General features: G+C 36.0%; 1 protein-coding gene across 4 annotated transcripts in view; it reads right to left on the bottom strand.

The window, feature by feature from the left end:
• Positions 1–24,541, bottom strand: part of LOC150097733 (kelch domain-containing protein 3) — a 178,315-nt gene that overhangs the window by 77,312 nt on the left and 76,462 nt on the right. For all 4 annotated transcript variants that reach the window (XM_090407769.1, XM_090407768.1, XM_090407766.1 and 1 more), the window contains exon 6: positions 14,803–14,889. In XM_090407769.1, coding sequence (XP_090263895.1) covers positions 14,803–14,889 — 87 coding nt within the window. The remainder of the gene's footprint in view (positions 1–14,802; positions 14,890–24,541) is intronic.

The raw sequence follows: 24,541 nt of genomic DNA, 5'->3' as shown, positions 1-24,541 counted from the left end.
AGTAATTAGACACATCAGTTTTTGCACCACCCTTGTACAATGGAACTATCATAAGTTCCTTCCATTCCTGTGGTATCATTCCTGAACTGAGACTCAAGGTATATAACAAACATGTGAAAGGCATAGCCAATTTGGCTGAACATTCCTTTAGCAAATGGGCTGATATTCCATCTGTCCCTATATCATTAAGTAACAAATTTTTTTAAATCTCTGCAAGCCTTTGACTTGCTTATTTTTACATCCCCCACCACCACCAAATTAGTTCTATCTGCTGCTTTTCACATGCAAGATATATATTCCTGGTGATATATATGTCATTCCTATCTCATTGAAAATAATAATATTGACTTTCTTGGTTATGGGTAACCAAATTTTCCACTGCTAAAATCTTTTTGTCTCTGCAACAATAAACTATAGCATGTCTAAAGTTAGACCTCAGAACTGTTGCTATAGACTATGTGGCACTGAGTCCAAGATTTCTTTCAAGTCCTTGTGTAGTCTTGATATGCAAGTATATAATACTTGCATATCAAGTATTTCATAATTCATCCAGGAGCGTGCCTGAACTAATTTCTGATGTTTCTAGCTCTCAGTGCTAGGAAGGAAATTTGCCATTTTAATAACTGAGGTACAATTATATGATGCTGTACTAAAAATCATTAGATATGCAAGTGTCAATTAATTAAAGGGTCGTTGTTTGAATGTCGGGAAAAAAAAAAGTACATTAATGTATTCTGATGATATTAAATTTTTTTGGCTGCAGAGTGGTGATACCATGGCTTGTTGTTAATCAAGAAAACAAATACAGCAAAGCAGCTAGGAACTCCAGTTTAAGATTAATATTTTCTAGGGGTAAAGATATAGAAAATCAAATAAATAAATGAATAAGCAGAGGAAGGCCATCCAATCTAAGCTTTTCAAGGTTTATCTGAAGACCATGTCAAAAAAAAAAAAAGCATGTGTTAAATGCCAGCTGCAAACAATGAGTTAAAAAAATATAAACAAGACAAAAATTCTCATAAATAGCTACTATATTTTTAGTTCAGTTTACTCAAAATGTATCAAACATAAATTGCCTAAAATTTTCTCCCTAATATGAAATGAAATATATAATCATTATATTGAGAAAAACCAAACAGTTCAAAATCAGGATCCAAATATTGCTCTACTCAGGTAAGGATGTATATGGTGAAGAGATAAAATAATAACTGGTAGACTCAAGAAGTAAAAAAAAGTCGAAGAAAAGAAAAAAAATCATATACTCTTAAAGAAAATTTTCATACAACTTACAAAAATATGTCAAAAAGTAGTTTAAAAATTGTAGTTAAAAAAGTTAAAATAAAAATGACTGCTTGGGCTATTCAGAGTAATAAGTGTGAAATAAAGGAATAAGTTTATATTTACTAAGACTGATATGAGGAGAAGCATTGGTAGTTCAGAATATAACGGAACATTACAATAAACTTAACTAAGTGAACAAAGAATCACATTGTTTTATCACTGATCAGCCTATGCAAAATCAGATTTATACTAACAAATTTCTTGATAAAGTCATCAACTTGAGACAAACTTCTATAAAGTCATCAACTAATGGACCTGCCACCCCAGCTAAAGTTCATAAACAAGGCACTTCTTTAAGACCTATTATGGTGAAAACTGCAATAGTTGTCCTGGATATAATCTTATCAGTTTCTGCAGACAAATCTATCTTCCCCAAGAATAGCTGGATTTAAAATGAAGGTTTTGAACTTTGTCTCACATCTACAGTTATCTCAATTAGTCTGGATACTGTTTTGATGTTTATCAGCATACCCTTTTGAAGATACTCTAAATTTACTTAAACAAGATTTCCTGCCTAATATTATTATCAAACTCTTGGAATTTGTAATGCATTCAGGTTATTGTAATTGTGAGAAAAAATGCAAAAATAAGTGATAGGAATAGTTATGGGAAGTCTACACTTCCCAGCAATGGCCACAAACTATTTCACAGAGAATTCTAAGCAATACCATGACAAGTCTTCAGTGTAGACTTGTGAACAAAATTTCTGTTGTGTAGCAAGGTTCTTTGATGGAGCTCTAAATATACAGTTTTACCCTGAAACTAATAATTATCTCCATTTCTTAGATCTTATTCTCTACCAGTTAGATGAAGCCTTCAGCCTAAAAGAAAGTGTGCACACACATTATATACATGCTTTGCATCACCATCATCTTTTATGAACACTTTTACAAGAAATATAGCAATGAAATTATCATTATTTTTTTTGAACTATGTTTCAGTGAGAGAGCCTCTGTAGCTCAGTCAGTGCTGATGATGCTCTTCAATTTGAAAGAGCTGGATTTGAATTCCACCTAGATATGAAGTGCTTTATCAGAGTTTTTCAACTGAAAGTGACTTGGAAAGTCTCATACAGAGATGGCACGGTTTCTCATCCCAATATCAAAGTCCCCCCCCCCAGGGAAAATGACCTTGCTATTTGAGTATTTGGACTGCATAAAATCCAGCAAGGGCATTTTCCTTGGGGGATTTCAACATTCATAACTCAAACTGGTTTCCCTTCTCAAATTCCAAATATCAAGCTGGAAGAGATGCATAAGATATCTTGCTATCAATCTAAAGTCTTGCCCTCTTGCTCAGAGGGCACATGTCATCTGTTCTTTCAAAGATGCTTTTGGACAAGATTTTAAGCTATAAAGAACATCAGTCTGAATGGATATTTTTCAAGTAGAATGCATCTTAAACAATTATTCTATTTCTAACAGCCCATCACTGGATACCAAGAGAATCTCATTCCTTACATAAAAGCCATCTCAGAATGCATTTCACAACTCCTAAAAACATTTGAATTTCTGATACCCTTCAATCCAGTAAACAAGATTTTCTCAATCCTACCTTCCACAAAAGACAAACTTCCACACTTGGCTCACCCGAGAGTGCACCAGATTTTTTGTTCCTGTAATCTCTCCTATTTTGACCAGACTGGTTTGGACTACATAAAATCCAGCAAGGGCATATTCCTTGGGGGATACAAGACATCCAACAATCAGAATATATGAAATATACCCATTTCTTTCAGGCTGAGAAGACTAGTCTTGCAGAGAGTGCCTACTAGCCACAGGCTCCTATGGAACAATACAAAAAAAAATTCTTCACACAAGACACTCTTCAAACATTGTTCTAAAGCTCTTCAGGATCAACACAATCTTAATTGGAATGTTAGCATGGAAATTTGCAAATTCTGGGAAGTAGTGACTCTGCACTACTTCTCTCATTAATAATCCCAATTTTAAAGTGCAACTTGCAAACACCAAAAAGGTTTGTGTGTGTGTTGTGTGTGTGTGTGCGCGCGCACGCACACTACATAATTCATTACATATCATGTATATGAATTATTATGTAATTTAATGTGTGTGTGTATACACACACACATACACATTTTAAGGTTCATATATGCAAATAATCGTTTTTCTTCGATATGACTATAAAATTTCTAGATACAAATAATTTTAATGTTAGCGGAAAATTTAAACATAATAATTTTATTGTAATAACCGTTTTACACCATAAACCATACACTTTGTAAGAAGTTCTGCTCTCCTTTGCCTTTTGGCTATGTTTGCCTAGAATTGTTAATGACTAAGTTCCCTGTTCTCATGGTCCTAAGAGTACGTGTCAGCAGCTTGAGAGCTGCACAACAGAAGCACTTTGTAACCTTCAATTACTTATTTTTGCTTTATGTAGTTTCAATAACTTGTATGTTTTGCTCTGATGATAAGATACTCATTACAAAATATTAGAGTTGTATTACATTATTTAATTCATTATGTCATTTAATCTGTATAGTCAGTTAATTATGCCTTACAATTACAGTAACATTACAGTAACATTAACAATCAAAATAATCCTAATAAAATACACAGTTGAAAACTGTAAATTTCATAATATAATCATTTAAAATTAACTTCTTATCTTAAAAATAAGTAAAGACAGCTTGTGGAAAAGGTCATCAGAAGGGAATAAAGTAGCATGAGTTATGGAGAAACTGATAGTAGTAGATTATCATCATCAGAACTGAGAGGTGGAGAAGATGTAGATGAAGCATTTGACGAAATGTAGTCATGCCAGAACTGCAGGAACATGGTTCATTTTCTACCTCTTTCTTGAGTGTTTTCTTAAGAAAGATATTTCTTTCTTTTAAGGTTACATGGTGGTCAGCATTCATAGTGAAGAAATTATGGAGACACAACACAAGTGATAGAATAATTATTTTACTTATCATTAAGAAAGTGAGATTCAAAGTTTCGACCTCTGTATTGAGGTCATCATCAGGAAAAAACATATATATGTACAGGATACAAGCTACATGACAATACACTAGACAAAAGTAAGATGAATCTAAATATTTGTTAATTATTTACTCTAGCCTGACCTCTGGTGGAAGAAAAAAAAAAAAAAAATATATATATATATATATATATATAAAATAATAATAAATTAAATAAAAAAATAATAAATAAATAAACAAATAAATTTTTAAAAAATAGAACTACATTAAACAATTTCTGAAGTCCTCTTGTATTAAGATTTTCTTATGAATGGGGTGGTTGTTCTGGATGCTATACGGGTTTGAAGATGGGTCCTCCAAATTCTTGGAATAATTAATCCATCATTCTTGTTTGGATTTGGATAATGTTTCAGCATTTCACAGGCTTCTTTGAATTTTCTTTCAAACCAAGGTTTGGTGCAGGGACTTGGTGCCTTTCCAGTCAATTCTATGACATGTTTGGAATGCGTAGTCTGACAGGCCTGTTTTACCATAATGGAGGTGTTTAATGTGGTGCATGTGTTCATCTTTTCTAATTGGGATGGTGCATCCTATTTCTCCTATGTAAGGTTACTTACAGGTACATTGCATGGGCAAGATATGGAAGAGGATCTTTGGAGGAGCTAAGTAAATTTCTTAATTTTGCAGGGGGTTTGAAGGTTGTCTTAATATTGTATTAAGTAGTGTTCTATTTATTTTTTCTGAAATGTCCCTAATATATGGTATGGCTATGGCATTCTTGTCATCTTTTTTCGCTTTTGATGACATTTTTTTGGAGGATTTTGTGAACTTTTTTTTATTTTAGCCATTTTTTTTTTACAAATGTTTGGCTAATAATTTCAAATTCTTGGTTCAGAGCCTGTTCATTAGAGCAAATTGTTGGGACTCTGTTTGAGGGTGCTGATGATCCCTATTGGATGGTGGTATAAATTTTTAATGTATGCATTGGCCTATGTGTGTGTGTGTAGGTTTGCAATAAATTGTGAAGGAGAGGCAGCCTAAGTTCCAGAAGATGTGTAACAAGTGTGTCTAGAAAAGGAAGAGAATTGTTGTTTTCGATCTCAATGGTGAATTGGATATGGTGGTGCTGTTTGGTCAGATGGCTTAGAATTGTATTTAATGTTTCGCAGCCATGGGGCCAAATGACAAAAATATCATCAACATATCTGAGCCAGATTTTGGGCTTTAGGCTGGTAGAATTTAGAGCTCACTGCTCGAAGTCTTCCATGTGAAAGTTAGTTATTGAGGAGATGTGGGTGAGTGGTGAACCCATGGCTGTAACTTCTTTTTGTAGGTAAAAATTATTTTGCCGTGCAAAATACCTGGAGCAGAGTACATGGGCAAATAGGGCCATGATATTGGGTGGAAACATGTTCTGTATGAGAAGAATAGTATCATTGATCGGGATATTAATGAAAAGGGCAGTTATGTCAAAGCTCACTAATAAATCTTCATTGTTGGGTGGATGTTTTTAATTTTTTTTTGTTTATGAAGTGTTGTGTATTTTTTATGTAGGAGGAGGAATGACTTACCAACTCCATGAGTGCGGCCACCAGCTTCTCAACTAAGTGATAATTAGGGCTGTTGATTCCTTCAACTACTAGTTATAGTGGTGTGTTTTTGGCAGGCCATAAATTCTGAGAGTGTGGGCATAATGTGGTATTACTTTTTTAGTTGTTTCCTCTGGCCACGTGATCACTGATTTGATTAGTTCTATTGTTTTCTTTTTGATGGAGTTTGTAGGGTTGTAGTTCACCATTTGAACTACAAACCACATAGGAGATAGGTTGCAGCATTCAAGATCCTGCTGGGACACACATGCAGGTTAATACCATTCAACAAGAATCTCCAAACCATCAACACTATCTCTACCAAGTGTTCCTTTCATGGATATTAGAGGGATGATAACATGTCCTTGGTTCTCTCCAGATTAGAGCATGCCTGGTATCATCACTCTGTAGAGCAAATTGGAACATCTGTAAACAATACCACCCCCCCCTCATTGTTCTTGGGTCCAGTTCACGTGAAGCCTGGTCCATTTCAAATATTCTCTCCTGTAGCAGGGATAGGAGCATGCAGACTACCAGTCCGCCTAGCATACCCCCCACCACCTTCGTAAAGCCTTCTGAACACAGCTGAAGCAAATACTAATGTTACTGTAGCTAACATGAGGCCAGATCATAGCTGATTCGGGGTAGTACTTCTGTTTCATTAAGCAGATAATTGGAGATATTGATTACCCAAAACAGTTGTAGTCTTTCTTCAATGTATCTTCTGGATGCTGTTCATGACTGTTGGAAATGGTTCCACAGTCATGAACCATGGAATGACTAGTATGCAACGCCCATCTGACTTTGGCTTACCGCTAGTCTTATGATGGCTTGTCACCTGAATTCATTAGTTAAATGACGTCTTGCAGCCATATCCAAGAATTGCACTATCAAAAAATGTCTTGTTTTCACTCCAGACACAAATTTCGAAAACAACTCCAAAGCAACTGCTTTTATGTCATGGCTCATTTGTATATACAGCTGATAGTAACTGGTAATTAATTTACGGAAATGACAACGCATATAAAGTAAATAAATTAAAGATAACTTTAATGAATCACTTCTATATTTCGGCAATGTCACATTGCCATCTTCGGGAACATAAAGATATGGTACGTGCACTAAGGAACTAACAAAGCAAATGAGGAAGAAAATAAGAACTAATTTTGTTCCTAAAGTCCTAATGGTGCCCTCTTGCGGGCTAATTTGGTAGTCTTGGCAGTTGGGCTGAAGTTCTCAAAATGAAAGTCTCCCAAATTTGGGGCAGTTTCATGCACCCAAATTTGTTGAGGTTAGGAACGTTTTTTAGAGCTGCTGAAGATTCTTTGAATAGTCTTTCGTATTTAAACTTGCTGCGATGGATTATTTTTGTCTTCTTCCAACGAATTTTATGGTGGGTATCTAAGGCATGGTCTGCCAGTCCAGAGCGGCTGTAATGGTGAAAACGGATGTAGTCTTGGTGTTCTGAAATCCTGATATTTGTTGTTCTGCCTGTTTGGCCAAAGTAGGACAATTTGCAACTGCAAGGGACCTGGTATACACCAGGTAGGTCTAGGGGAAGTGGTTGGTCTTTGGTAGAGCGGATAAGGGATGCCACCTTTTTATATGGTCTGTAACAGGAAGTAAGGTCATATTTTTTGAGGATATTAGTTATTTTTTCAGAGGTGCCCTGGATGTAGGGGATAGTGATAGACTTGGTGTAGTCTTTATTGTGGAGGGGGGAGGGGGGTTGTGGTTTATAGGTTTTAGTATTTTTTGGATTTTTTTGGGGTTGTAGCCATTGGCTAAGAAAGTGTTGAGGATGTGGTTTAGTTCCATAGTCAGGGCCTTGTCATCTGAGCAGATTAATTTTGCCCTGTTATATAGTGTTTTTATCACTCCATATTGTTGTGAGGGGGTGGGGGTGGGATTGTTGGTGAATGTATCTGCCAGTGTGGGTGGGTTTTCTGTAAACAGAGAAAACCAAAGATCCATCAAGCTGGTGGGTGATTAAAGTGTCTAGGAAGGGGAGGGTGTTGTTTTCCTCTTTTTCTAAGGTGAACTGGACTCTGGGATGTTGGTTGTTTAAGTGTGTTAGGAAGGAGTGGAGTGTATCTGAGCCATGTGGCCAAATAGCAAACACATCATCCACATAACGAAGCCAAATAGTGGGTTTTTGTGGGGCGGAGTTTAAGGCTTTCTCTTCAAATGTCTCCATAAAGAAATTGGCCAAGGGTGGGGAAAGTGGTGAACCCATGGCTGTCCCCTCTATCTGTTTGTAGAACTTTCCTTGCCAAACGAAATAGCCTGAGTTCATTGTGAACTGAAATAGGGCTGAGATATCGGGAGGAAACTTGGCTTGGATGAGCTCAAAGGTTTCTTTGAGTGGGACATTAGTGAATAGGGAGGAGACGTCAAAACTGACCATTATGTCAGTGTGTTGGAGTGTGAGGTTTTCTATACTGGCTTTAAAGTGGGCCGAGTTTTTTATGTGTGATGGTGTGTTGCCAGTGTAGTGTGCGAGCGTTTTGGCTAAATGTTTGGCTAATTTATATGTGGGGGAATCAATGCCATCCACTATGGGACGTAATGGCACATTTTGTTTATGTATTTTTGGGAGTCCATATAATCGGGGGGGTCTAGAGTTATAAGGTTTAAGTTTGTTGGTGACTTCCACAGGCCAAGAAGTGACTTTCTTAAGGAGACTGTGGATAGTTCTAATCTGAGAGTTGGTCGGATTATATTCAATGGGGAGGTAAGTAGTACGGTCTCGTATTAAAGAATTTAGCTTACCTTTGTAGTCTTTTTGGTTAAGTACCACAGTGGCGCTTCCCTTATCAGCTTTGGTGATTACTATTTTATTGTTGTTTTTTAATTCTTGTAGGGCTGTATATTCGTTTTTGGATAAGTTGGATTTTGGAGGTTTGGCTTTAGTGAGAACACCGACTACATCCAGTCTCACGTTGTTGGCGATGTGGTTAGGCAGGTTGCGAATTCCACGCTCTATTTGGATCATGATTTCTTCAGCAGGTATCCTTTTAGGAGCTAGGGCGAAATTGTGACCACGTGAAAGTGCGGTGAGTGCTTCAGGCTTTAAAACTGGCCCGTCAATACGGCAAATAGCTCCTAAAAGGACACCTGCTGAAGAAATCATGATCCAAATATGGATCATGAAAAGTTCTACAAACTTTTATGGAGACATTTGAAGAGAAAGCCTTAAACTCCGCCCCACAAAAACCCACTATTTGGCTTCGTTATGTGGATGATGTGTTTGCTATTTGGCCACATGGCTCAGATACACTCCACTCCTTCCTAACACACTTAAACAACCAACATCCCAGAGTCCAGTTCACCTTAGAAAAAGAGGAAAACAACACCCTCCCCTTCCTAGACACTTTAATCACCCACCAGCTTGATGGATCTTTGGTTTTCTCTGTTTACAGAAAACCCACCCACACTGGCAGATACATTCACCAACAATCCCACCACCCCCCCTCACAACAATATGGGGTGATAAAAACACTATATAACAGGGCAAAATTAATCTGCTCAGATGACAAGGCCCTGACTATGGAACTAAACCACATCCTCAACACTTTCTTAGCCAATGGCTACAACCCCAAAAAAATCCAAAAAATACTAAAACCTATAAACCACAACCCCCCACCCCCCTCCACAATAAAGACTACACCAAGTCTATCACTATCCCCTACATCCAGGGCACCTCTGAAAAAATAACTAATATCCTCAAAAAATATGACCTTACTTCCTGTTACAGACCATATAAAAAGGTGGCATCCCTTATCCGCTCTACCAAAGACCAACCACTTCCCCTAGACCTACCTGGTGTATACCAGGTCCCTTGCAGCTGCAAATTGTCCTACTTTGGCCAAACAGGCAGAACAACAAATATCAGGATTTCAGAACACCAAGACTACATCCGTTTTCACCATTACAGCCGCTCTGGACTGGCAGACCATGCCTTAGATACCCACCATAAAATTCGTTGGAAGAAGACAAAAATAATCCATCGCAGCAAGTTTAAATACGAAAGACTATTCAAAGAATCTTCAGCAGCTCTAAAAAACGTTCCTAACCTCAACAAATTTGGGTGCATGAAACTGCCCCAAATTTGGGAGACTTTCATTTTGAGAACTTCAGCCCAACTGCCAAGACTACCCCAATTTGGCCCGCAAGAGGGCACCATTAGGACTTTAGGAACAAAATTAGTTCTTATTTTCTTCCTCATTTGCTTTGTTAGTTCCTTAGTGCACATACCATATCTTTATGTTCCCAAAGATGGCAATGTGACATTGCCGAAATATAGAAGTGATTCATTAAAGTTATCTTTAATTTATTTACTTTATATGCGTTGTCATTTCCGTACATTAATTACCAGTTATGTCTAACCAACGTATAAGTCTTACTACAGCTGATAGTGCCACTTATTTGTATGATAACCAGACCCAGTATCACTTTTACATAATATACCTGACTTTCTTTAAACTTTATACCTGACTTGGGGTGCTTAAGGGTCAAGGCTGGATAACTGGGGGATACCCCCACATGGCTTTTTGGGGAATGCAGAGAGGGCTTCTGACCTGATGTCCAATCCTCACTTTCTCGTGGTGTACCCTATTGGGTATCTACCTGGATACTGAATGAAAGAAGAGAGGCTGGCAATTCGAGATTTAGCCAAACAAATTGTATTCTTACTGGCTTAAACCATAACTCAAAATAATGGTACAGCATGATGGAATTTCATGCCGGCTGGAACATCACCTGGTTAAATAACGCCCTGTTGTTTTTGTCAGGGAACCAGGGCGAACAGTGAAAAGTCAGCTACTGAAACAAACCCAAACCCCAACTGAACATCGGCAGATTTCAAGGCTGATAAGAAGCATAAATGGAAAAGAAATGGAACTAGCAGAAGAACTGGATAAGTACCAGATCAACTTAACAGGTGTTAAGAGAAAAACAGGTGAGATCTTTCTGAACAACAAATACAAAATATTATATTCAGGATATAACAATCAGGAAAAAGAAGAAGGAGTAGCTATAAATTAAACACTAAATATGAGGATAATCTTCTTGAATGACAGGCAATATCAAGTAGAGTGTGATGTGGGTTATTTCACCGGACGATGAAAACCTTCTACACCTAGTGGTCTAATTGGCATTTCCTACAATTACAGTAATATGCTTTTGCTCGATGAAGAGTGTCTGTTTAGATCAGAAACATACTACTGTGTCTGGGGAAGCCAACGCGTTGAAAAATGCAGTCAAGGATCTCTATGCGAAATAAGCTACGAGAACACATGCTACCACATTTGGGGCAGCCGATGAGTTGAGAGCTGCAGTCCAGGATCTCGATGAGAAATATGCCATAAGGACTCTCAAACATACTTCAGCTTAACATCAGTGTACTCAAAAAAAAAGCTGGAAGAGCTTAAGAACATTTTATATAAAAATAACATCTGCATAGCATGTCCACAAGAAACAAAACTAAATCAAAATCTTAAGCTTCAAATCAAAGGCTATTCACAACACCAAGGAAAGACAGACTGGATTGGTCTGACAGAGATCTAGCTATACTCTTAAGAACCCAACACATTAAATATAAGAAATCATATCAACTACATACAACAATATAAATAGTAACACAGAGACTCAAGCAGTTAAGATATTTCTACCAAAACACATCATTACAATAGTCAATGCATATCACCCAGATAACACAGAACTACTTAAGCAACTTAGTCAAACAATGTCAGATACAAAGATCCTTTTAGGAGATCTAAATGCCAAAATCACAACTCGGAGCTCCCCACAATTAGATAGGAAAGGACACAAATAGAGGACGTAATTGCTGATCTAAACCTTGAGATCATAAAACAAACAAAATACATATCTGTCAAAAACAACAGGTACAGAATCAGCATGAGATGTCACAGGCAGTAGACCATGAAACTGCAAATCTTACCCAATGGTAAATACTAAAGAATGTCATCAGTAATCATAGACCTATTATCACAACCATTAATGTGCAGTTAGACCAAAAACCACAGAAAAAGAGATCCTGGAATTTTAGAAGAGCAAATTGGCCTAAATACAACTACTAGATATGTTGCACAGGCACACCCACTAGCAAAGAACTAGATCAGCAATTACTAGAACTAACTAACAATATACAGAGAACTGCAAAAAATTCAATTCCCAGAGAACTCACGAAAAATAACTGGGTTCCATTTTGGAAAGATCATAATATCAATGCTATGATCACTGAAAGAGATATTATCAATGAACAGTTAAAAACAAAATAATACAGAAGAAAACAGAAAGAAATTAATAGAATTAACTCAAAAAATTGAAGATGAAATTTCAAACTGCATACAAGAAAAGTGGGAAAAATTCTGCAATAGACTAGATCCAAGAAAAGACTTGCAACGCTGGAATATTATCAGATTATTAAATAACGCAACACTTCCGGATACTGATCATTCTTCAAACCGGATACTAATCACTCTGAATTTTCATACATATGAAGTCTACTTGTGCATTTTAATAGAAGGCATCTTGTAAATTTTTTGCTTTCCTTTTTCCTCTCCCACTTTTGTAGAAACTTTTTTCACTTGGTTATAAATTAAATTAAAACTGCCAAGAAATTATATTCTCATTTAATCCTTTATCCAAGTGTAAGCAAACAAAAAATATGTGTGAAGGAATGAATGAGTGAATGTGCTTATTGTGATCGTGGATAACATTATCAATAGGCTATTGTTATCAAAATCATCAGTCCCAAAACACACCATTTAAAATGAATTAAAAATAATCCGTCTATTATAATCAAAGTTCCAGTTATTGTTATCAAAATCCTCGACTGTTTAACCTTTTACATCTCAGAATTCTAAGAAATCGGGTTTAATCAGGAGAAAATTTGACAAACAACATTTGTCAAAATCTGATTTTTTTTTTTGTTATTCTTCCTTTAATCTTATTCTTTCATAAATCTTATATCTTCCAGGCAAATGCGGGGGGGGGATATAAATATAGTCTAATTGCGATTTTTTGAGTTTATTTTCGTTCTCTCTCTCAGAAGTGAATTTGACTTTAGGTGCTCTTTAAAACAGCCCTTAGCATTATGGCAGAATGCAAGTAAAAAATGTAACGATTTATCTTTTCAAGTACAGCAAACAATGGAGTGCTATGATAAGTTGCCAAAAGTGAATCAGTGTAATGCAACTGAACATTTAAAAATTTCGCAACCGCTCTTGTCTAAGATCTTAAAAAACAGATCAAACATTGAAACTTCAGCTCTTACTAATGAGAACATGGATCAGAAGAGAGCCTTATCTGGTAAGGATACTCAAGTTTAATCAGCATTAAAAATTTTGTTTAGTAATATTCATGAAAAGTATGCTTCAATAGCATATTTTTGAAGTGTGGATACTCAAGTTTAATCAGCATTAAAAATTTTGTTTAGTAATATTCATGAAAAGTATGCTTCAATAGCATATTTTTGAAGTGTGCTATTGAAGTGAACAGGTGGAAAAAGCGAGAGAATATTGTGTACAAGCATATTCATGGTGAAGAAAAAAGTGCCGATTTTTTATCAGCTGATGCGTGAATTAATTAAGACCGAGTGGCCAACAATTATTCCTGAATATTCATCCGAGAATATTTACAATGCAGACGAAACAGGACTATTTTTGTGCAATGTCTGAGCATACTTATTTGTTTAAAAATGAAAGTACTAAAGAATTTAAATCTTCAAAAGAGCAAGTGACAGTTCTTTATTGTGCCAACATGAAAGGTGAGAAACAAGAGCTCCTAGTGATTGGAAAAAGTAAAAATCCTCTGTGTTTTAAAAGTGTCAAAAATTTGCCTGTTGACTACTGTTCTAGTGCAAATGCTTGGATGACTAATGACATTTTCAACAATTGGTTAGTTTAGTGGGATCTTAAATTAAAATTGTTTTAATTTAATATTTATTTATTTATATAAATTTAATGAAAAATTGTTTTGTTAGTAGACAACTGTGCTGCACACAAAAACAACTTATTGTTAAAGAACATTAAAGTAATTTTCTTGCCTTCAAACACTGCATCGTTAATTCAACCATGTGACCAAGGTATCATATGAACTTTTAAAGCTTATTATTGCAGGTAAGTTCATGCTAGAATTATAGCTGAACTTGATTACATAAGAAACCAATCTGATGCAAGTGCAATTGCAAAAAAGATTTCCCTTTTTGATGCATTGCATTTGATAGCCATGTCATGGAAGCAAGTCTCAGAGAAGTCTATTGAAAACTGCTTCCAAAAAGGTGGATTTTTTAAGACAAACTCTGAAACTACTACTTCTGAAGAATCTGAATATCTTACAAATGAAATTTTTGATAAACCCCAGATGGTATGTCAAAAGAAGAATTTGAAAATTGGTTGGATATTGATGACAACGCTGAAAATATGTCAAGCTGCTTATAATGAGAACTTTAAACTAGTAGAAGAAAGTGAACTTAATACAAGTATAGAAGAATAAATTTCAGAAACTCCCCAACCAATGCAAGAAACTCTACAAATACTTCGTCGGGGTGTGCAAAATAGAGCGACAAACTTCGAAAGGCATAATGAGCATGAACAATTTATTCATGAACTACTATATTCAAACACATGACAGACAACACTAGATAAGTTTTTAAAACAAATTTTATGTTGTTGCTTATTAAAAAGTTGTTTATAACAATAATTAAATAAAATAATGTTCATAACAATAAATTGAAATAAATGATGCAATTTTTTATATCCTTTGCTTAACGTTATCAGTCAGTTATTGTTATCGAAAAGCAACTGTTCCCAAAGTGATCACAATAAGCAGCGTCTAGTGTATTTATATATATGCATATATTTCTTTAGTAGAAGTAGACTGACTATAAATAAATCATACCTGGATCATATTTGAACATATCTCCAAAATGTTTGTCACTTAATCCATTGTAACCTCCAAATATGAATAATTCACCTTTGTATACAACTGAAAAAAGATAAGAAATCTAATCATGACAAAAATTATAAACTTTGCACTCAAGTTTCACTGCAATATATAAAAAGGTGTTACTTAAGCATGAAGCTTTTTTTTAAAGTTCTGCCAAGCTGAGAAATTGCTAAGTTAATATGAAACTGCTTGTATTATAAATTGAAATCACTGATTTTCAATTTGCCTTTTTTAGAATTTGTCTTTATACTGTATTTTAATTTTCTGTTGTGTGCATGTGTCAGCAATAAATATTTGCTCTATAATACTAAACTAATAAGCCTGTTCTTGAGAACAACTGATATTATTTAGAATAAGAGGTCAAAATCTTCTAATTCAATAACTGCTACTTTTCAAGCTCAGACTTAAAACTTGGTAAGTAAAAGCTTGTAAAGAAAGCAGTTATTACTGTTAAAAATCTGCAAATAAAATGCCAGAATGCTGTGATGAAAATATCCAGATCTGGTCATCAACTCATGATCAATTTCAATACAGTGCATCAAGCTACTGAAATGAATGCAGTCACAAGTGTTCAAACACTATCAGCCAAATTCTGTGCAAATTAACATCAGAACAAGCTCAGCATCATGGCAATATTTGTAGAGAATTGATAACCAATGCATTGGATGAATATTTCATTTAAAATTGTTACTTGCAAAGAAAAGTATGTGTAATCAACAACCCGAGTGATGCCAACACCTAAGTAGCATAGCATTTCTAGTCACAATAAGAAGATGAATTGAGAATAAGGTCAAACTGTATGTGTTTTTTTTTAATGGAATTTTGAGGGTATAGATTCTCTGAGCTAATTCTGAAACAACACACCATCAATCCCAACTTCTCTGCTCTCAATAACCAAAATATTCTTGTAGTAGTAGAATTTCACTATCTAATGTGAGGCCACTCTGGCCTAAAGCCATTCCAGACATGTTTCTTACAGGAGTCCCAGTGGCTTGAAAAAGTGTAAGAGTAGCTTAAAAGAACAGCTGATGATATGCTCATAAAATGGCAGGATTTCTCTCTTTTGATCACAATCCCCTTGATAGGAGTGCTGGGTAGGGCTAAAACTTCAATGTTCAGCACAGATGATGAATTCATGTGGTGCATGTGACCATGTTTCCTACAGGAGTAATACAGCAGTTTAAAAAAGGTCCATATTTAGTATCTTGAGCAGAAGTTCTGGATTATCCATGCCTTAATGGGTGGAATTACAGTACATTAAAAAACTGATACATGAGCTACAAGTTATCCAACACTGATCAACTGAAAGTGGATTTTCCTCTAAGAAGGAAAAAATCAAGGAACTGGAGACAGGACTTATTCCTCACAGCATACGTTCAGTCATGCCATCTGGTTATCATTTATTCTAATCACTGGCTCATTTCCTGCACATATCGTGTTTTACAGGATAAGAAGAAATCAAGACTAAGTGTCAAGCATCCTTCACCAACGAGAATCAGGCTTGGCATTGTAGGAACTCAAACTGGTTGCAGAGATATGGATTAAGACTGCAGAGAATAATGACATATTAGGCTGAATAATGGTTTCAATTGTAATTTTATGAAATGTTATAACACCCAATTTCTGCAAGCTTTTGGATTAACAAAAGTATATCTAAAATTGCCAAGTTGCAATTTGCAAATGCTAGTGGAGATTGCAACTAGCCAATTTCAGCCTTTTATTAAACACACAATTTTGTATTACATGTCTTCTTATCTATAAAATACACATGTTCATTACCTATACTTACAGATGTATTTACCTACACTTTAATTAGAGGATGATTAAACATCAATTGCATTAGTATCCCATAATGCAAAAACATTATTGGGAGGTGTCATCAAATGATGAAATCATGATTTCACCTTTCTCACAGTGGCTGCCGCTCTCCTAGTCCACTCTTAATGTTTCAGTCTCATCATTACTTCTTATGATATCCCAACCAATGTTCTCTTTTTATACAGCTCTTGCTTTAAAGTCTAAGGATGCACAAGATATAGCTTCCTTTAGTCATTGTTTGACTAATCCCTATGCAGTGTTGATTTCTCTGCCATGCAGAGATTATGCACGCTATTGCCATAAATGTTGACATTATCAACACAGAACATTACATTCCTCCAAGGCAGGTTTGCATGCACTCTATCCTGCAACCTCTCATTATGTCAACTACAGAAATCTCATACTTCATCATCCTCTTAACCTGCCTTGGAGGAATGTTGTAATGTTTGATATTATAATGTTGTAATGTTTGGTGTTGATAATGTGAACATTTATGCATAACTTGCGTAAGGCAGAGAAATCAACACTGCGTAAGGATTAGTCAAATAGTGACTAAAGGAAGCTTTATCTTGCTGCATCCTTAGACTTTGAAAAATTAATCACATGGGAATTAAATGGATGAATAATGTTTTAAAGCAAGAGCTGTATAAAAAAGAGAACATTGGTTGGATGGAATTTCATAAGAAGTAATGATGAGACCCTGAAACATTAAGAGTGGGCTAGGAGAGTGAACTCTGAATTCTTGCTCATCTATACCGACAGCTCAAGATTTGAATCTTCCGTCTGTTGTGCTGCTGTTTATTGACTTTATTATATCCAATCAGATCCAACTTGAGTGCAGCAATTATACAGCAGAGTTGCATGTCATTCAGCTTGCACTGGTACACATAAAAGAAAACTGCTGCAAAAAATGTATGATTTATACAGATCTGTTGAGTTCTTTATGGGCTATCTTCCATTATTTGTAGTCCGCATCCAGTGTTTCGTGAGGTTTTAAAACTGTTGTACAAAATGAATACCTTTAATTTTGATGTTTGGCAGTGATTCTTTTCACATACTGTTTGAGTCTATATACAGACAGCTTATATATCAAAGCTAATTACCCAATAGCAGTGCAGTCAACAAAGAAACAGAAAAGAGAGTTGTTCACAATATCCACATAAGTCACAGTCATCTTACACATTTTTATTTACTAAGGGCTGATGATGCAAAAAATGCAATGTACATCTCTCCATCATATTCTAGTGGAGTGTCAATACTTCAAATGAGAGAGGAATGAAATTTTCACTTATCTTGTTGAGCTACATACACTCGGGAAAATATCAGCCTCGGATAAATTGCTACTGTTGGTACTGTAAAGTTGATACTGTATTGCTTATTTTAATTTTTTTTGTACATATTATTTACTAATTTATCTCCTTATTGCTATTTATTATTATTATTATTATTAAGAGAGAGACATCCAAGGAGCCAGAAACTCATCGAGGAAGACCATACTATTTGCACCACTGTCATACCTGTTCTCGAATCTATTCATGCCATTTGAACACACAACATCCAAAGGCAATTCATCACTTTATGAGAGAAAAATATAGACCTTATCCCCTTCTTGACAGCATTCATTCTCAACTTCCAAGGATGCCTTGCATACTTTCCCCACCCTCCATAAAATGAAAAATTCCAGCTACTGAAATTCTGCATTACCCTTTCAGAAGTTTGTAAGTCATAACCATATCACCCCTCTTTCTCCTGTTTGTTAGTGTCTGAAGCCTACAAATTCTCAATCTGTCTTCATAACCAGTATTCCACAATCCTCATATCATTTTTGATACTCCCCTTGACACACACACTCTCTCTCTCCCTCCCCCCCCCTCCCCCCACTGTATCAGAAACACAATGAAACCACAGACCAGACTTGTCCACAATAGTCGAAATGGTCTTATCAAGGCCTTGTAAAGAGGCAAAATGAGTTCCTTATCTTTACATATCAAGGTTCGTAAGTACAACTCAAAATTGTGCTTACAAACCTTGATATGTATGAACCTTATGCACAGAGTACTCCGAGTTGTACTTACAATTTTTGCTATATGACCCTTGAACTTCCTGTATCAAAACTCCAAGATTCCTAGCCTGATCAGCCTTATTCCACCAATATACGAGGGTAGTCTAAAAAGTTGTCAGCCTAAACCATAGATGGCAACACTATCGGCAAGAAATTTTTTTCCTAAGTTGGTACACCTGTCATAAGCATCCATGTGAAATTACAAATCATTCTATCAAGTAATTTGTTTCATACGGCTGTCTGAAGCAAAAGTATCCCTTGAATTGAATAAAATTGAGTATTGTGCGGTTATAAAATTCGTTGTAAAAGAAGGTTTAACACCAAAAGAAATTCATTCGAAGTTCATAAACGTTTATGGGCACTCTTCTCCTTTGTTTTCAATAAATAAGAAATGGGCTGCTGAGTTTAAACATGGCCATGACAGCCTTGAAGATGATCCATGTGAAGGACATCCAAAAAGTGTAACACCAGAAATCATTGATCAAGTGCACAATATGGTATTGGATGACTGGGAATCAAAGTGAGTGAAATTGCTGAGACTATGGGCATTTCAAAAGAATGTGTAGGTTATATTTTGCATGAAGAATTGCAAATAAAAAAGCTTTGCACAAGATGAGTGCCATGCTTGCTCACAGCAGGCAAGTACTTGCATGAAAATCTCTGAACAGTGTTTGGAGCGTTTTAACAAGAATAAAACTGATTTATTTGTGCGTCGATTTATTACTATGGATGAGACTTGGATTCACTATTACACCAGAATCCAAACAGCAGTCAAAACAGTGGATAGAAGCCGGTTGTTCAGTGCCAAAGAAGACAAAGTCAATTCCATCAGCAGGAAAGGTAATGGCATCAGTGTTTTGGGATGCTAAAGGCATTTTGTTTATTAATTATCTTGAAAAGGATAAAGCCTAACGATTTTCACATGCCCACAATTCCAGCCTATTCAAATCATTCTGCAAGTACTGCATATCAGCAACACTTCTGATTACCTTACCTATCTTTAAATCATCAGCAAATAGCTATATGTCGCATGTCAAATCCTTCCCAATATTGCTGTATTTTGTCAAAATCCTTAATAAAATCCAAAAGTATCATGATTTATCCATTCCCCTTATCTAACTCAGTGGTAACATTGATTGTGAGCAACTTCCTAAAACATGACCTTCCCTTAGTAAACCCATGCAGTTTATTGTAAAGTAGAGATTCTCTGTCAATCCATTTCTGATTGGCAGAGAATCTTCACCAGCAGTCCTGAGATATTGATTGGTCGATAGTTGGACACATCAGTCTTTGCACCATGACCTTTGTGTAATGGGATTACCATACATTCCTTTAACTCCTGTGGAATCTTTCCTGATCTGAGATTTAAATTATATAGCCTGGAATAGCAAGTTCACCTGTTTAGCATCCATGCTGATATCTCATTAGTTCCTATTGCGGAATTCTTATTCAGTTTGTGCAACAGTTCTAGTATTTCCTGCTCCATACAGTGAAGATGTAGCAGTGAGCTAAATGTTGCATGTACCAGGTTGATAGCTTTTAGCAAAATGGCTACTCATTAGTTGAACAATCACTTCTGCATCAACCGCTTACAACCATCTGCATTCAGTAGAGTTATTCTTTGAAATTCATTCTTTCTTTTCTTGCAGCATAACGATAAAATTCTTTTAAGTTGTTCTTAACTTGCAAAACAGGTTTCTTTTCATACTCAGCTTTCCGTAAGACACTTGTGACTCTTCTGGCCTGCTGGTTATAATTATGATAACTGATATCATCCTTATGCACAGTATTCCTTTCACATAATCTTTTTTCTTACAAATCTTTTGCTTAATTAGATTACACATCCATTTCACTCCTACTCCATTTATTCTTCAAACTCTAGGGCAGGGGTTCCCAACCTTTTTGTTTCCTAGAGCACATTCTAAAATACCAAGAGGGCAATGGGCACCATCTATTTTTTTAAGAAAATTTTTTGAATTCTTTTGTTAAATGAATACATACAAAGTTTATATTATAATTAAATGTTTTATTACTTAAAAGTTTACATTATATAAAAATTTAAATATATATATATATATATATGTAAGTTAGTGTGATATTTGGCATTGCATTTCATTGGCCAGTGCTTCATAATTAGGAGAATATGATGATATTCCAGTTCTTAAACTGGAATGAACAACTTTGAATGCGTGTGTACTTTACATTGTATGCATTTAATACTCGTAATGTGTCATTAACGCATGCGTCATATAGCATGCCATGAATTGTTGTGTGATTATTTCAAACTATAAGGCATAAGGCCCACGGTTGAACAGTGGCGGGCACACACAAATTGGTCGATGGGCACCATGGTGCCTGCAGGCACAGGGTTGGGAACCCCCTGCTCTAGGGACACATTCTGATTTAAGTATTTTATTAAACACTTCCCATGCACTGTCAATATCCTTCCCATCCAACAACTGATACCATGGTGAAGAACCCAGCATACTCCTCAGACAGTCATAATTTCCTGCTTTGAAGTTCAGCATGTAACCTTTTCTACATGGAACATTCATAAACTTAGCCACTTCACAAGTGAGTACTGCATGATGACTGTCACCAACCGGAGGCAGAATAGTTACATCTTTAACTGAACCCCCCCCACCTCAAACACTATAATCAGATCTAACACGCTTTGACCACAAGTTCCTTCTGTCACAAACTAATTGAGGAAGTTGTCTAGTAACAGCTCAATAAATTCAGTTTCAATCTTCTCATTAAAGTCGCCCATTATAATTACTCTTTTCTGCACCAAGGTACAGTAGTACCTTGTATACTACTACTGTGACCTTTGCTGTCCTTGTGCCAATAAACCATAAACCACAGCCACACATAAACATACATACATACACACTACATGGAATAAAATGATGCACTATCATTTTATTCCATGTACTCAAACGTTAACTTGATTGGATTGTTCTGACATGAGCTTTTGTCCTATAAGGATTTTGGTTCGAGTCCAGTGAAACATCACCAGCTTAATAAATTTATTTGTTTTGTATAAGCTGCTGAGAGTTGACAGTGTATATTAAATAAATGATATTTATTATATCATTTATTTAATAAAACCTCTAAACTTCATCTCCCAGTCCACAAATCATACCCAAGTCCTTGGCTGCAACAGTTTCCTGCAGTTCAGATAAACACATTCTGATCTCTTCCCAAAGTGCATCACCTTACACCTGGTCATATTAAGCTGGTAGTCATTTACCTTTGCCTATACTGCTAGTCTGTTTAAGTCTTCCTGCAGGATCTCTGCATTACCTTCATTTACCATTGTCCTTCCAATTTAGCATCATCAGCAAACAATTAAATATTCCATGTCAACTCATTTTCTATATCATTAATATACAAATTAATCTACAGAGGGCCAAGTACTGAGCCCTGTGGTACACCACTGATCATTTGCCTTCTCCTGGACTCAACTCCTTCATAAACCACTCTTTGATATATGTCCATCAGCAACCCTTTAATACAAATCACCAGATTCATATCTATCCCCTATTTGCTCGATAATGTTCTATGAGGAATCTTGTCAAATGCTTTTGAGTCTAGCAATATCATTGGGTAGCCATTTCCCTTATCCTACTCTATTATGATTTGTTTAGGAAAAAAGTAAGCAAATTGCTAAAACAAGACCTACTCTTCACAAAACCATGTCCCTTATAGAATATCATATTCCTATCCATCCAGTCCTGAATTCTGTCTTTCATCAATTTCTCCAATATCTTAACCATCACTCCTGAGATGCTGATTGGCCTATAATTTGCTTCTTCTGTCTTGTCACCTCCTTCATGCAAAGGGACTATTTTACCCTCTTTCTACTTTATTGGCACTTTCCCAATACCAATGCTTAAATTAAGCAGACTGGTCAGAGGAGCTGATAATTTCCTTGCACATTCTCATAATACACATGCTGATCTACCATCTAATCCCATGACTGTGTTTGTATTGAGGTTCCACAATATTTTAAGTACCTCCATTCCTTTAACCTCTATTCTCCTATCAGTCAGTGTCACATCTAGCATTACAACATCACCACCTAGATGGTACACCCCTGCAAAATGCTCACTAAGTATTTCAAATATCTGGTTTGAAACTGTTACCTTCCTACAATCAGCACTTTTTAATGTCATCCTTCCTTTTACTTGGCACATAGTGAAAGAACTCTTTAGGGTGTCTTTTGGCTTCATCAACTAGCTTTTTCTTATATTAGCTTTAGCCTTCCTTACCACATTGCCTGTGTGTGCCTTATACTACTCACGAGCATGTTGATCTCCTTTTTCTTTATAATCCCTCCACAACCTTTTCTTTGTGTGCAACTCTTGCTTAGTGAAGCTATTCATCCATCTAACTCTAGATATACATTCAGACTGCTTTCTTCAAAACCCCTTGATCATCTCTCACAGACCATCACCACCATCTCTCTCTCTCCTCCAAATGCTTATGCCATGACTCAGCCGAAAGCTGATTCCTCAGCTTGTCATAATCACATGCTTTGTAATTCCACATATATCCCTTCTTAATAGAAAATTCTGCATGTCTGGAAATCTCCCAGGTCAAGACTACATTACCACTTTCTCCAAGCAGAGGAAGTGTAGCTAGATTGGTTAATGTTAAGTTCTCTGATGCAATGATCAGATCCAGCATTCTTGAGCCTCGTGTCCCCTCAGATAATTATATTATTATGTGACACCTCCAGGGAGTCACAAGACTCATTGAGGGAGAATGTGCTAACAGCATCGAATGATTGAACCCCTTCCAACTACTAACTGCACTCAAACTTGCTTAACTTTTTGCGTGAGCCATTAGTAGCAGAGGCTCTTCCAATCAATCTCTCAGCAAGTGTATAAATTCCATTTCCTTCACTGCCTGTGACCATTCCTCCTCCCAATCTAAGTCCCTAACCTGCTCATCATGCTAATTTGTGTGTATGATATCTGCATTCTACCTTATACTGTCCTGGATTATAGCAGTAACCAATTACATATTTAGTCCTGTTGGCCTCTGCCCTTTGAATCCATGTCCCCATGATGTACTTCTACTCTTCTTGGCTTTAATTCCTCTGCTATCGTTAGCAAATCTCCTCTCCCCATTCTGTCCTCTTTGAAGCCACTATATCCCATGCATTCTATTCCTATGACCATATCATGCTCAGCCAACCACGTTTCACTAATGCCTATAACTTTTGGCCAAGTTGTGCTAACCAATGATAATAATTCCTCAACCTTATTTCAAATACTTCTAGTATTTGTATAATTATTCTTCTAATTATACTAATTCTAAATTCTTCATGTTACCATGAAGAATTAGTTAATACTAAACTAATTCTTCATGGTATTAACAATGCCAACAGATGAAAAAATTAAATTCATTTACGAGGGTGGTCTGAAAAGTTCTCGGCCTCGACGACAGATGGCAACACCATCGGCAAGATTTTTTTTTCCTAAGTTGGTACAACTGTTATAAGCATCCATGTGAAATTGCAAGTCATTCTATCTAGTAGTTTGTTTTATACAGCTGTCTGAAGCAAAAGTGTTCTCTGTATCCCTTAAAATGGATAAAATTGAGTATCGTGCGGTTATAAAATTCTTTGTAAAAGAAGGTTTAATGCCAAAAGAAATGCCTTCGAAGTTCATAAGAGTTTGCGGGCACTCTTCTATTTCGTTTTCAACAATTAAGAAATGGGATGCCGAGTTTAAACGTGGCAGTACCAGCCTTGAAGATAATCCACGTGAAGGACATCCAAAAAGTGTAACACCAGAAATC

This window comes from Typopeltis vanoorti, chromosome 17 (genome assembly GCF_054136105.1).
Source record: "Typopeltis vanoorti isolate ZY-2024b chromosome 17, IOZ_Tvanoo_1.0, whole genome shotgun sequence".
Lineage (NCBI taxonomy): Eukaryota > Metazoa > Arthropoda > Arachnida > Uropygi > Thelyphonidae > Typopeltis > Typopeltis vanoorti.
This window is presented reverse-complemented; position numbering and strand designations above follow the sequence as displayed.